Raw genomic sequence first — 14,077 nt, 5'->3', positions numbered from 1 at the left:
ATGAGTTTGAAATGTAATAGGGGAAATAAGAAATGCATACTAAGAGATTAGATGGGAAAAATTTCAGACAGGACTGATGGAAGTCAAAAAAATTGTATAAGATGTAAAAGTATGTTTAATTACTGTTGAAAATGGTATGTTAAAAAACTAATAAAAATTATATTAAAAAAAGAAGACTAGGACAGAGGAGACCAGGGTTCAAATCTCCACTTGGCCACGAAGCTCGCTGGACGACCCAGAGCCTTTCAACCAAACCCACCTCAGAGATTGGGATGTGTTCAACAGACTCATTGCAGCCTTGCTCAGACTCACCCATGTCTACAAAGCCGATGTCAACATACAGAGTGGCACACAAGGACCCCAGGAGGAAGCCAAAGATGGGGCCTATTATTGCAACCGTCTGTACACACCCTGAGAAAAGGAAGCAGAACAGGCACATTAGACTGAAAAGTTACACTTTGACTTGTTCAATATAAAGGTAAAAGGACCCCTGACCATTAGGTCCAGTTGTGGCCGACTCTGGGGTTGCAGCGCTCATCTCGCTTTGTTGGCCGAGGGAGCCGGCGTACAACTTCCGGGTCATGTGGCCAGCATGACTAAGCCGCTTCTGGCGAACCAGAACAGTGCACGGAAACACTGTTTACCTTCCCGCCGGAGCAGTTCCTATTTATCTACTTGCACTTTGATGTGCTTTTGAACTGCTAGGTTGGCAGGAGCTGGGACCGAGCAACGGGAGCTCACCCCGTCGCGGTGATTCAAACCGCTGACCTTTTGATTGGCAAGTCCTAGGTTCTGTGGTTTAACCCACAGCGTCACCCGTGTCCCAGACTTGTTCAATAAGAATGGACAAACCATCTGGTATGGCAGAGGGAGAAACGAGAAGAAATACGACCTGGTTTGAAAAACAAAATACCAATGTAAAAGGCTGCGCTCTCTTCTGTGGCGTGGTCATCAATGTACGCAATCCCCAAAGGCTGGATAGGGGTTTCCCCAATTCCCCGTAGCAGATTTCCCAGCAAAACGTAAATCCACATGGAAATTCCAGCTTCCTTTTCGCACCCTGTTCACACAAACCCAAGAGACAGACGTTTGTATTTTGACATCATTCTCCCCCAATACGCTCAACTAATGGGACTTTCAACGTATATACATCCTTTCCCATCAAATCACACCAAAGCAGCTGCCAAAAAGAATCATTGCACCGACAGTATATTTTCTGGAGCAATGCTGCCATTTTTTTTTTATCCTTACCTGCATGGATTTGCGCCTGAGCTCTTTCCAAGACTGAGACAGGCAGCTGGTTCTGATCCTGGAGACACGGGGAGATGCTGACAGTTGAATTGGAGGAGGAAGAAAATATCTCATACCTATAGCTGTGTAAAAACCAACAGTTTCTTTACAGAGTTACCACCTGTTATACGGTGGAGGGGGGGGTATATATTTAAGCTTATTCCAGGCTCCTGTTGAAGGCTACCTGAACTGAAGGCAAGGACTACACTGAAATGAATAGTCCATGTATATCAACTGTGGTGAACCTCATTCTGCCTAATGGTAGAGCCGGCCTGAGTCTTAGTCGCCGAATTGTACCCTGTACTGAATTTCCACAGCTGTCAACATGAGCTGCATGGTGCCACAAGTGGCAAAACTGGAACCCCACAGGGAGAGAATCTTATTCTCCATTCTAAGTCACCCTCATATAAATTGCTTCCTATGAAAAGAGTGCAAAACATTGCAGTATGAAATGCAAGCCAGCCAGACATTCCCCCTTTTAAAAGAATACTCTATTCCATTTATTTTTCCACCTGTTTTTCTGGGTGGGGGGTCCCTCTAACAGTCACTCAATGTTACATGGCCATTCAGCACTCTCAGACTGTTCTCTGGCTCCCCCTCCCCGTAGACTTTTTCAATTTCATTGTTCTGTATGGGACAATAACAATAAAGATTATCGTATTGTATCATATCGTATCGTGCCCTTCCACCCAAGTTGCCCATAGTTCTGCAAACCTTGGAGTTTCCCTGAGCATGAATGGTGCAATTTTATCTACACAAGCAATGACACTCACCCCTGAACTTTGGAAATAGAAGGAACGATTAAGCTTTACACATTTGTTTGCGAAACGGCAGCTACAAATTGTGGCGTACTTACTGTCCCATAAAGAACTGTGGCATGGCTATCAAAAATGTTCCGAATGACATGATCAGGCAACCGGCTCCGATGATCTTTGGCCTATGAAGTTTGGCTCCAAAGTAGCTGACCAGGATTATTATTAAAAGGTTCCCTTTAAGAAGCAAGGAGAGACTGACTTAGGCACACTTAGCTCGTCACCTGCCTATATAGCAACAAAATCTTGATGTGTGTGTCACATACCAATTTCAAAGCTGCCATCTATCAGGCCAACCAGGGATGAAGGGATATCAAATCTTTTTTCTATTTGGGTGATGGTACTTTTCAGGTAACTTCCTGACAGAGCTTTCGCAAAGTAAACAAACGATAAGGCAGCAAGAAAAATCTGCAATGAGCAAACAGATGAGGCAGAGCTTTAAAAATGTTTCACCAGTGTTGGATTTATTGATTGATATACCACTTAGATGCCAGAATGGCTTCTAAGTGGTTCACAGCTCTAAAATCAATCCATTTTTTTTAAAAAAAATACAAAATAAGAATTACATGATCACATCAAAATTTAAAAATAACATCAATAACATCAATTTAAAAATAACTATGAAAATTCATTAGGATTTTAGTGTGAATTTATTGTACTATATTTCCCCATATGTAATCTTCCCTAATATGCACAATTAGGTACTGAATCTTTCTCATTCTTCCAGCAGCAGGAATTAAATTAAATAAAGGTCTGGTATCTGAAGGATGCCTAGGAGCAGAGATTCCTGGGCACGGGGGGCAGATCCAAGAATTAAGACCCAGTGGCAAATTCCCCAGGTTTCCTGGGGTATATAGCCCAGTTTCTCCTGCGTCTGGTGTGGAGTGGGGATGGGAGCAGGGCCAGTGAGGGATGTGGCTAGGGAAGGGGTGTGGTGTAGGAATAGTCCTGAGGGTCAGATAAAGAGGCTTGGCCCCTGGGGCTGAGTTTCCATGTCCCTGACCTGTTAAAATAGCTGAAATCCATTGACGACGACAACAACAAAAAGCCTCCTTTTTTTCTGGTTAGCCAGCAATCCTATATGCAGCGCAGAGAGAATGCCAACCCTGGGGAAATTGCTGGCGCTTTAATATGATTGTCTGTCTATTTTTGGAGGCAATAAGCCGCTTCCTTAATGGCTCAGTGGCAACTGAAGGTTTATTCAGTGAAGGAATCGGATTACCTCTGAAGCAGGCAGAGGGGGGAATGATCTTATTTGTCTCATAATGCAAGTTTAATGAACACAACTTGCTTTTAATTCTCCAAACTGGGGAAGTAGTTAAGTGCCACTCCGCACTGAGACTTGGACGAGACGATTTGGTCTCTTTGTGTCAGCGTGTGCTCTGGTGCCGGGAAAAGGTGTTGACCCCTGTGTGCAAGTTTTTGTGTGCATGTCTTGCAATATGACTCAGCTGCACCAACGACAACGCAAGTTCAGAGATGCCTTGATGCTTTCCAAAGTCTGAAGTGCTGTTTTGCGTCAGGCAAGCTGAACACCTGACAGGCACTAAACAATTCTTTTCCCCAACTCACTTCTGTAGTACCAGACTGGCAGCAAAACTTCAGCTTTGGCTCCATTTTTATTGGGGCAGATTTAGGCCACTCTCACACCATACGTTGAAAAACTACGGTACCAGTTTCGACAGCCGCGACGTCCTCCAAAGAATTCTGGGAGGTGTAGTTTGTTAAGGGCGCTGAGACTTCTTAGGAGACCTCTATTCCCCTCACAGAGCTACAATTTCCAGGTTGGTTGGGAATTATAGCTCTGTGAGGGGGTAAACAACAGTTCGCAGGAGAAAATATGAGCTTTAAATGGATGCTGTGATTGGGATTGGATGATTTGTATTTGAGTTGGGTTGTAAGAAGAGAAGGCTTGGCTGAAAATATCAGGGAAATAATGTGTCCAGTGATGAATTCTCAACCCCTTCAAACGAGCCAAGTCCACAATCCACAGCTCTTTTATACCATACCTTCATTCCTCCACAGATAGTTCCTTTCTCCTTCGAAGCTGAGGATTCTGATCTTGAAGAAGACCTGTCAATGGGCAGGATTGTGTTTTTTGAAAAAAGCTGAGTGTTTTCTTTGGATGAATTCTCCATCTGAATTTTCCCTTTCAATCAATCTGAAAGACATAAGTAAATGATTATGTAGACCCTTTTAATTATTATTACTTCCAAGGAGATCTTCCTGTAATGTGAAAGATGTTTCCTAAGGAATCACATTATCAACTGAACACCTGTGTGGTGCAGAGCATTTCTGGACGGGACGTGCTCTAAGGTGCTCATTTTGCACCTGCAAATGCACTTCTGAGTATGTATAGGAGGAAGAATGACCTGCCCCCAGGGGACACTCTCCCTGCCGTGTTTCTGCAGGAGTCACTGACTGGAAGAGTCATTCAGAGATCCAATGGACAACCTCCTCAGAGGGCAGACACCTCTGCTGCAGCTCTGCCCGAGGAGTCATGGACTAGTTGGACACAGAGGAACGGTTGGAGGAACCACCAATCAAAGATGGCTTAGAGCCTGTGGAGTGGGAAAATGACGAGTGATCAGATGGAGAAGAGGGAGAAGGCTGGGAGGAGGAGGTGTTGGAAGCTGAAGAGGTAACAGAACTTAGTGAGCTGGGAGAGTCAGTGGCAGACAGAAGTCCAGAATCAAAGGCAGAAGCTGAAGCAGAAGAAGGCCAAGAGGCAGAGATGAGTCCAACTGGTGAAGAGGCACGGGTTTCTCCCCCTCCTGCTGTGACAAGCTCCCCTCCTCCCTGGTCACCTAGAACCAGAAGAGGCATGAAGATGGTGGAGGAGAGGTTGAATTCACATAGGCACAGTCTCTGATTGCTTGGGGGAAAACCCTGGAGAGGTGGGAACTTAGATGGCTGTGGGGAGGTAAGGACTTTCAGCCTCGGCAACTGATCCATGGGGCAAGACCTACTGGAGGTGAGATGCTGTGCTCATTAAGGCTGACACTTCAACAAGTCTATGCAGAGTTAACTCCAACTTGTGTGGCTCGCTCCTGTCACCTAGTCACACCGGATGCAGAGATGGAGACAGAACATCTTGTCTCCAGCCGAGGCTGATAGGGAAAATTCAAAGCCAGAGCAGATAATCATGCAGAGACACAGGAGACAGGCTCCTTTGCAGGGATCATAGCTCAGTAGTAGAGCACCTGCCTGGCATTCAGAAAGGTCTCGGGAGCAATCCCAGCTACTCAAATTAAAATAAGGTAACAAGTGATGAGAAAGGCTTCTTTTGAGACCTGGTAAGCAGAATAGACCATACTGAAATAGGTGGATACATCATATTATTGGAATATCTATAGGCTGCGCTTTCATAAAAATACAGCAAGGTGGTATAGAGCATACAAAATTATAATGTCAATAAAAACACCAGTAAAGACATCAATAGATAGCCTGACAAAAATATAGCTGTTCTGTCCCTTCACAAAAACTCTGGCTCATACCATGGCCACTTCTTGCTAGACTACTGCAACCTTCTCTTTCCGGGTCCGCACACCGTCACATCTCATGTCTATCCAGCACTCTGCTGAAAAGATAATTAAGCCTCTCTTGCCACTCTGAAAATGTGGAGTCCCTACCCCAGAAGTTCCCAAACTGTGGTTTGAATGGGAAGCGGTTTCGCCAAGAAGCAAATATAAGGACAGAGGGCCTATGAACATTCAAAGGGTGAGCCATTCTGAGGAGCTCCATGGATTTTCAGGGTTGTTGGTTGTTGTTTTTTTTAAAAGAACCTTTAACAATTTAAAATCCCTTTATTATTATTCACAAAGCAAACTTCTCTGAATAGTTCCATCTTTTGAAAACATAAACATTACTAATAATTGTTAAAATATTGTGGACTGTGCTGTGATTTTTGTAAGGATCTGTATTTTGTTAGGCATTTCTTAGTATAATTGCATCTGGTTTTTTTGTGTTAAATAGATACTTTTGTGTTCTGTGTTGTAAACCTCCCTGCAATCTTTGGACGAAGAACTGGAATGCAAATTTAATAAAAGAGGAAGCAAATAAATAAATTGTGGTTACTGGTGTTATTAATTCTAAAGGAACACTTCAGAAGATTGCAATTAATAGTGATGATAATAATAATAATGCAACCATTATCAAGATACATTTCAAAAGTGCCATTAGTGTACACTGCCCTTTAAAGGATAACAGGATTTTTTTTGTTTTTGTATTTGTTTAAAAATAAATTTAAAAATTGTTCTAAAAAAAGAAAAGGAGCAGGTCCCTGTCTCCAAGGAGCCTACCATACAGCTGTGCTTTCACTAAAAATTCTAAAGTATCATTGAGAATGCCAAAGGCACAGGAGCTTTCCAATCATGCAGTGGCTTTCACATTAACCAGAATCATTTTCAAGCTTTTGCCACGACCAATAAACAATTGCAAATGATAGCTTCCCCATTCCCTCCTTCTCGTTCTTCAGCACCAGCGTGACAGCAACTTTCTCCAAAGAACCATTTGTTTCTTTGTAAGCACTGGCATTATAAAAAAGGTCATATTTCTAGACAGTCCCCTTAGTTGATTGAATGAAATGAATGAATAAATGAATGAATGAATGTGTGTGTGTGTGTGTGTGTGTGTGTGTGTGTTTTCTTACTCACAGGTGATGAGAGGAGAAAGGCCTCTGTCCACAAAGAAGACAGACAACTTTTTAGAAGAGGATGAAGGCAGAGAGGATGGAGACACAACCTTACCTTGGCAGTAGCGACCTCCAGTCCCTGGTAGTTCTTTTCTGGGGGTGAACTCAGAAACAAATATGTATCTCTTCTCCTAGCCTTAAAATGGAAGAATCTCGAGCGAAACCCCAGTCTGAGACACGATGCAGTGAGGTAGATCTTATATCTGGAGGTAGAAAGAGGAGACAAGAAAGACCGAAGGGGTGGGGAAAACAGTTCTTTGTTTTGCCTGTGTGGTCAGTATCACCCTCTCACTCGGTCTTTTCTTGCTTACTCCTCCACCTTCAAGTCTTGTCTTTCTTCTCTCCCACTACAAATTCCGGGACACACAAAGGACATTAGCAAGGAAGGAGCTGGAATTCTTCACAGCAGAAATGGTTTTAAAAGTTCTTGAGATCTTTCTCTGCGACATGCAGCAGGTTGGACAGCATGCATGTGATAAAGCTTTCTTTCTTTCTCTCCCTCTCTCTCCCTCTCTCTTTTCCTTCTAAAGCCCTGATCTTCTTAATTGCTGGTTCCCAGGAAATAAAAGACTTCATGGGGGGGAACCTGCCAACCAAAGGGGAGGGCGGATGGTGTAATGAATAAACTTTCTTCTGCCTACACGGAAATCTCTCTGCAAAGCCAGCACCCCCCCCCCCCCCATTATTTAATGGGAAGCTTCCTTATTAGGTCTTGTAATGTTTTGAGCAACGTTGCAGTTTTTCTTTCTTTCTTTCTTGGGTAGCGGGAGAAATCAGGACTAGAAAATGTGCATATCTCCATTACCAGTCATCTTCTCCAGTGTTGATACCATCCACTCACTCAGTTATTCCCGAGAATTTAGATGGTGGTCCCCTTCACCCCACAAAAAACCATAACCTTTATATAATCCTGCTCATTTGCTTTTAATTGCTCAGTTATAGTTTTTGGAAACTTACATAGCAGCTGCAGTTTGATTCTTGAACTGACATGGTGGTATTTGTTTCACCTTCTTTACAGTGTGTGGATTGCAACAGGTTTTATGATGTCGTACCGCGCCGATGTGTGATCCATTACTCCATCTCTCCAGTTCCTGACTGGCGACATGGTGTGCAACAACGCGTCTTGGCTGTGACCCACTCTGCAATTCAGTCAATGATGTCTGAGTAGCCATACAATCCTAGAAAGTTGCCTTACATCAGGTCAAGCTAACTACCCCATTTCAGTGGTAGAACATCTACATTACACGCACAAGGCTCCAGGTTCAATCGCCAGGTAGAATTGTGGGAGATGTTAGTCTGAAACCCTGAAGACCTACTTTGTTTACCACTGTTGTTCTGATCATCATCATAATAATATTTTTCTATTTTTCTATTTTTATCCTGCCCTCCCCAGCCGAAGCCGGGCTCAGAGCGGCTAACGACAATAACAGTAACACAGCAGTCTAAAATCAATTCATTCTAAAATCAATTCAAAATCAAATTAATGGCAACCATTGGGCTAGAGTTCTGTGAGGATTGCCAAAGGAGTGGGTCAGACTGTGCCTTGGCCAAAGGCCTGGTGGAACAGCTCTGTCTTGCAGGCCCTGTGGAAAGATGTCAAGTCCCGCAGGGCCCTAGTCTCTTGTGACAGAGCGTTCCACCAGATCATGGTCACAGAACCACAGAAAAGTTACCATCATGCATACATACTGTTAGGGAATGGTCTAAAGATGAGGACTGGGGAATGTATTCTATGGCAAACCAGCTTCTCTCCGATGGAGAACTGGAGTCACCTACCTTGTCCACAGCATGTTCAGAAGCAGAGAGACAGAGACAGAAGCTGAACGGCTTAGGGAGGAGTTACCCAGTTTTGAGATAATGGCAAGGGAACCAGAAGGGAGGGGATAGCTAGTCGAGACGTCACTTGAGAGTGTGGGGGACCCACCTCCCCATGGACTCAGAGGTCTGAACGTATCAGAGAGCAAAGGAGTCAGAGGGACTTCCTATTGGTGCCTAAAATGCGTCGGAAGTCGGGTTTAGAGTAGCTAACTTCCCTCCTTGCAGAGAGCTGTGTATTTGTGCTTGCAAGATGATGCTGTAATAAAAGGACAATAAATATATCAACTGCTCATTAATTCTTATCTGTGAAGTTATCGAAGGGAGAGGAGGACTCTCCATGCCTGACACGTATACATACAAAACTGAAGAACAATGGTGACCAAAATATGTCTTTACATTAAAATAAATACCAAAATACTCCTTCTCCTCCTAATATGAAATGTAGAAAAGGTTAGGGGAAAATAAAACAAAATATATCCTAAAATGCAAACGGTGAAGAGAACCAATACATTTAAAAGCATCTAAATTGTTGTTGTTTTTTTAATTAAATCATCCAATTAAATTTTTGCAATTTGACATATTCCCCTCCATAAAATTTTCTCATTAACTCTTGGGCAGCCACTGCAAATCTCGTAACTCTGTCGGGATAAGTCAGAGTCAAATGTGTAATTTTTGCTTGATCATCCCCATCAGGTATTTTAATCAATTCAGAATAAACTTCGCCGCTGATTCATAATACAAGGAGCAGTGCAGTAAATAATGAAATAGGTCTTCTACTGCTTGGGCACCACACCTGCACAGATGATGTTCCACCAGAATTTTCCTGTAACATCCGTCTAAACATTCTGAAGGCATAGCCTGAAACCGCGAAGTCGCACAAACTAACTGGCAAATCATGTCAAACCCATGTTTGTCAAACCCAAACACAGCTGTGTAGAGAACATCGATTTCTGGATTACCTGTGGATCTTGCTGAGCCTAGAAATCACCCAGCTTATTGTTTATATATCTCCAAAACTGAACTATGGACCAGTACTTAATAACCTGCGGAATTATATCAAAAGCTAACATTTGCTCTTTGTAGTGAGCATCATTAAGGGCTCATCCAGACTTCCGCTTGCTCAGCCGCTTTTCCCCAGGGGAACTGCTCAACTGGAGCAAACATGAATCAGGTTTCCTCTGACATTTGCTGTGGTTTAGCCTTAAGAGTGGGTTTTCCAGGGGAAAGCAGTGGGACAAGGGCTGAACCAGTTGGATCCGTTTTTTCTAGGCATGGACAAGCAGAAGTGTGGTCGAGTCCTAAATGATGGAGAATACTGACATGTAGCAATGGCCACAAGCCCACGGAGGACATGACTACCTATGGTTATTCGCCATTACACCAATGTGAAACATCCATATTCAAAGGCAACATTTGCGTGTTGAGTCCCACAATGCCACCCCCCAAAAATTCACACTTCACACATCAATTTTTGTTTAGGTTTTTGGCATAATTTTGGCCACAACTTTATTCAAATACAAAAAATGTGAGTGGTTGCTTAGGCATTGGTTATGACTATCTGTCCTTGCCCTCAGGGACAGAGCTGGTCTTCCGGACTCCAACGGAAGCCAGCGTGGGAAACAAGTATTGGGTGAGAAAATGAAGCTGGGCATCAGTCCCTCACTTCTCACCCTCATGTTCCTGTGGGGCTTGCACGGCCCAGGTCCGATGCCAGGGACAAGGACGAAAATAATGGCAAGCCCCTGGATTCCTTTAACGGAATTCCCTTTCCACATCATTTGGAGGGGTAGGCACTTACCCCTCCAAGCACCAATTTAACCAATGCCTAACCGCCAACCTTACAAGTTGTGACGATTTGCTACGCGGTAGGCGAAAACCAAATGGCACCAGCCAATCAGCCAGATGGCAAAATTCCTACCGAGCCCCTGCTCCAAGGCAGACGACCCCATGACAGGCAATAGCAAGGTCAAGCTACCAGAAACCACCCTATTAAAGGGAGGGAGGGCGGGTGATCCGCTGCAAAACGGCCAAGAGGCCGTGCTAACGTCTGTCCCCTGTATTTATAGACTTTGACCCCTCCTCCAAATTAGCAACAATCAATACTCCCCAGCAACCCATTTAACCATTTAACGGCTGGGTTCCTTTCAAAAATGCCAAGTCATGGCAAGGTGGCCTGTTCCCCCAACCGCAACACGTGCTCTCTTTTAGGGAGAACACGCTATCTCAGAATATCAGACAGCAGCATGGCAAGACACTTAGGTCTCGGTTCCACTTTTGACCTTCTGAAGCCAGACAGCCGTTGACGCATGTGGATTTCCCTTAAGAAGGCTGGCATTCTCGTAATCTCAGATTTCGCTTCCAGTCACTGTCTTGGTGTTGCAACTCATCCATTTCTATGCCCACAACAACGTATTCTGAATCATTTAGAGGGTGAAAATTGGGGGGGAGAGGGCCCCACTGCGTCAAAACTCGAACATTATCTAAGGCACCACATGCACATTGCGTGAGGCATAATAAAATTCCAGCAAGATTAGGGGGAAATGATTAAAGAATGGATAATAATTTGTATTAAAGCTAGTTGGGATCTGTTCAAGGTGTTTTATTTCATTTTTGTGTGTGGTTGGCTCTCAGTCAGCCAGAGTCTTGCTGTGGTTTTAGCTACTTAGTCATTATGGAGGAGGGGAAACAGTATGGGACAGAAGGAAATATTGACCCTGATGTTTTTCCCCTCATTTGTACAATTATAACCTCACATGCTGAGAGGGAGAAGCAGAATAAAGGCAGCATCCACATGCCAATTTATTCCGTTTTACTACCTGTTAATTTCTGCATTATAATTGTGCTTTTGCACAATGTAAATGCCACTTCCGGAACTACAGTGGAATGTGGCACAGGTTTAGCACTCATTTCCACGTTATTTGCAAACAGATTATTTCTGAAAGCAAATAACATGGAAATTAAGCACTAAACTTGCCCCATATAGTTCTGGAAGTAGTTCTTACGTTGTGTGAAAGAAAGCTCAAACATAACGTGGACTGCAACAGCTAGGGAAAAGTCGTGAAAAAGAAATTGTAGAGTTGGGAGAGAACCTAAGGATCATTTAATCCACCCCCTGCAATGCAGAAATATGCAGCTGTCCTATATGGGGAGCGAACCTCCAACCTTGGCAGTATGAGCATCATGCTCTAACCAACTGAGATATCCACGCTGAATAAAATGCCAGTTGAATACAGCCCAAATAGTCACTTCTGTTGTTGTTGTTGTTTAGTCGTTCAGTCGTGTCCGACTCTTCATGACCCCATGGACCAGAGCACGCCAGGCACTCCTGTCTTCCACTGCCTCCTGCAGTTTGGTCAAACTCATGCTGGTAGCTTCGAGAACACTGTCCAACCATCTCGTCCTCTGCCGTCCCCTTCTCCTTGTGCCCTCAATCTTTCCCAACATCAGGGTCTTTTCCAGGGAGTCTTCTCTTCTCATGAGGTGGCCAAAATACTGGAGCCTCAGCTTCAGGATCTGTCATTCCAGTGAGCACTCAGGACTGATTTCCTTCAAAATGGATAGGTTTGATCTTCTTGCAGTCCATGGGACTCTCAAGAGTTTCCTCCAGCACCAGAATTCAAAAGCATCAATTCTTCGGTGATCAGCCTTCTAGAACATTAATAGTATACAGGCTGTGTTTAGCATGTAATTTCCATGTTATCTGATCCTAGAAGACATCCATTCGCAGCCCCGCCAACCCCCCAAAATTGCAGGAGTAAAGTGACAACATTTGGGCAGGATATCGGCATACAGTTCTCAGTTCATGTTTAAAGGGGAAACCTACCTAATTCACACTTTCTGAAACAAGATGTGGAACAAAATAGCCATCCTTCCAAATTCACGCTACTGCAAATTTTGAAATGAATGTTTTTTCAGTCAAGTAATGTGTGCAAAAAGTGCATAGAGTGGGGTAAAGTGTGGATAAAATTGCATACATTAGTGAAAGCAACATTTAAAAATGCACATATTGAGGAAGATTCATACAAAAATGTGGATATCAGGAGATATCTACAGTAAAAACCTGATGGATGTTCACAAGGGAATATATATATATATATATATATATATATATATATATATAATTATATATATATATATATAATTATATATATATATAAAATCTCACAAACTGATGTAGAAATATGGACATTTGGAGACCTTAATATAATATTGGAAAAACAAGACACAGAGACAGTGAGAATCCAAAATTGACAGATTCGTCCATTCCAATTCCGATTGTCTGTAAAATTATTCAGACAAGAAAAGGTGTTTAAAAGACAAAAGCAAGAAAGCAACAGACTGTCATCATATTGGTTTTGTTTTGTTTTTGTTTTTTTAAATGCAATTTCAGCATCTAAAGTGTAGCAACCCTGTGTCATAAAACCCTGAGTAGTAATTTCATTATGAATGGGAGTTCTTTTCATTTCACTTAAATCTATTTAGGCTTCCTTTGTATTTGCATGGAGACAGAGACAGACCACCTCTGTTTCCAAAGAAGGGGGGAAGCAGACTAAGCCCCAAATTAGCCTCCTCTGAATAGCTTGCTTTGGTGATCTGAAACATCAAGTGTTACTCCGTAGCAGGTTATGCTCAATATTGTTAGCAGCAAAGTGTTTGAGAAGTCCAGGCCTTCTTGGTCTCAGATATCAAACTAAGTAAGTTAGGAACAACTTGAATTAACAGCATAGAACAGCAGAATTAGGTGCTGCAAGTGGATCATCTAGCTTTTAATTTATATTTATCATTTTTTAATTTTGTTTTACAAATTATTATTATTTCAGAAGCTTGCTTTTGGCATTCATTTTCTTTTAGTGCAGACCCTCCAAGTGCCCCTATTTTCCAGGGACAGTCTTGGATTTACAGAAGCTGTCCCAGTTTCTGATTTGATCCCGGAATGTCCTACTTTCCTTAGGTCGTCCCTATTTTCATTGGAGGGTATGGTGTTATGGCGACAACCAAGTCAAGGAGATAAGTAACTAGTTGTTACGTTTTGTCACCACCTGTCGTGATAAAAAGTTACATAAATCGCAACGGCTTTGCTTTGCAAAGATTAACTTAACACTTGCAAATCTTACTTAAGGCACAAAAAAGCGAGGCCGTAAGAGAACGCAAGAGAATGCTGGCTAGTTAGAAATAAAAGCAAACTGAAGCTGCATGAACTGCCCATCCCCTGGCCTTCCTAACATTTTGCAACATTGTCCCGGGTATATCCTGCTGTACAATTTGTGCTATAGCTGGACCATAAAGAAGGCTGATCACCGGAGGTGCTGGAGGAGACTCTTGAGAGTCCCATGGACTGCAAGAAGATCAAACCTATCCATTCGGAAGGAAATCAGCCCTGAGTGCTCACTGGAAGGACAGATCCTGAAGCTGAGGCTCCAATACTTTGGCCACCTCATGAGAAGAGAAGACTCCCTGGAAAAGA

General features: G+C 43.1%; 1 protein-coding gene across 2 annotated transcripts in view; it reads right to left on the bottom strand.

Annotated features, from left to right (window-relative positions):
* The window catches only part of SLCO1C1 (solute carrier organic anion transporter family member 1C1), a 33,910-nt gene extending 26,585 nt beyond the window's left edge, over positions 1-7,325 (bottom strand). Inside the window, exons 1-7 of one of the 2 annotated variants that reach the window (XM_083402037.1) lie at positions 6,851-7,325; positions 4,112-4,263; positions 2,369-2,510; positions 2,147-2,279; positions 1,252-1,373; positions 914-1,060; positions 313-411 (exon numbers count right to left, since the gene is read on the bottom strand). In XM_083402037.1, the coding sequence (XP_083258163.1) occupies positions 313-411; positions 914-1,060; positions 1,252-1,373; positions 2,147-2,279; positions 2,369-2,510; positions 4,112-4,240 (772 nt within the window). In that variant the 5' untranslated portion in view covers positions 4,241-4,263; positions 6,851-7,325. The remainder of the gene's footprint in view (positions 1-312; positions 412-913; positions 1,061-1,251; positions 1,374-2,146; positions 2,280-2,368; positions 2,511-4,111; positions 4,264-6,850) is intronic. The other variant, XM_083402038.1, reaches the window with a different exon arrangement.
* Between the last annotated feature and the right edge of the window lie 6,752 nt (positions 7,326-14,077).

Source organism: Podarcis tiliguerta (genome assembly GCF_965153285.1).
Source record: "Podarcis tiliguerta genome assembly, chromosome: 10".
NCBI lineage: Eukaryota > Metazoa > Chordata > Lepidosauria > Squamata > Lacertidae > Podarcis > Podarcis tiliguerta.
This window is presented reverse-complemented; position numbering and strand designations above follow the sequence as displayed.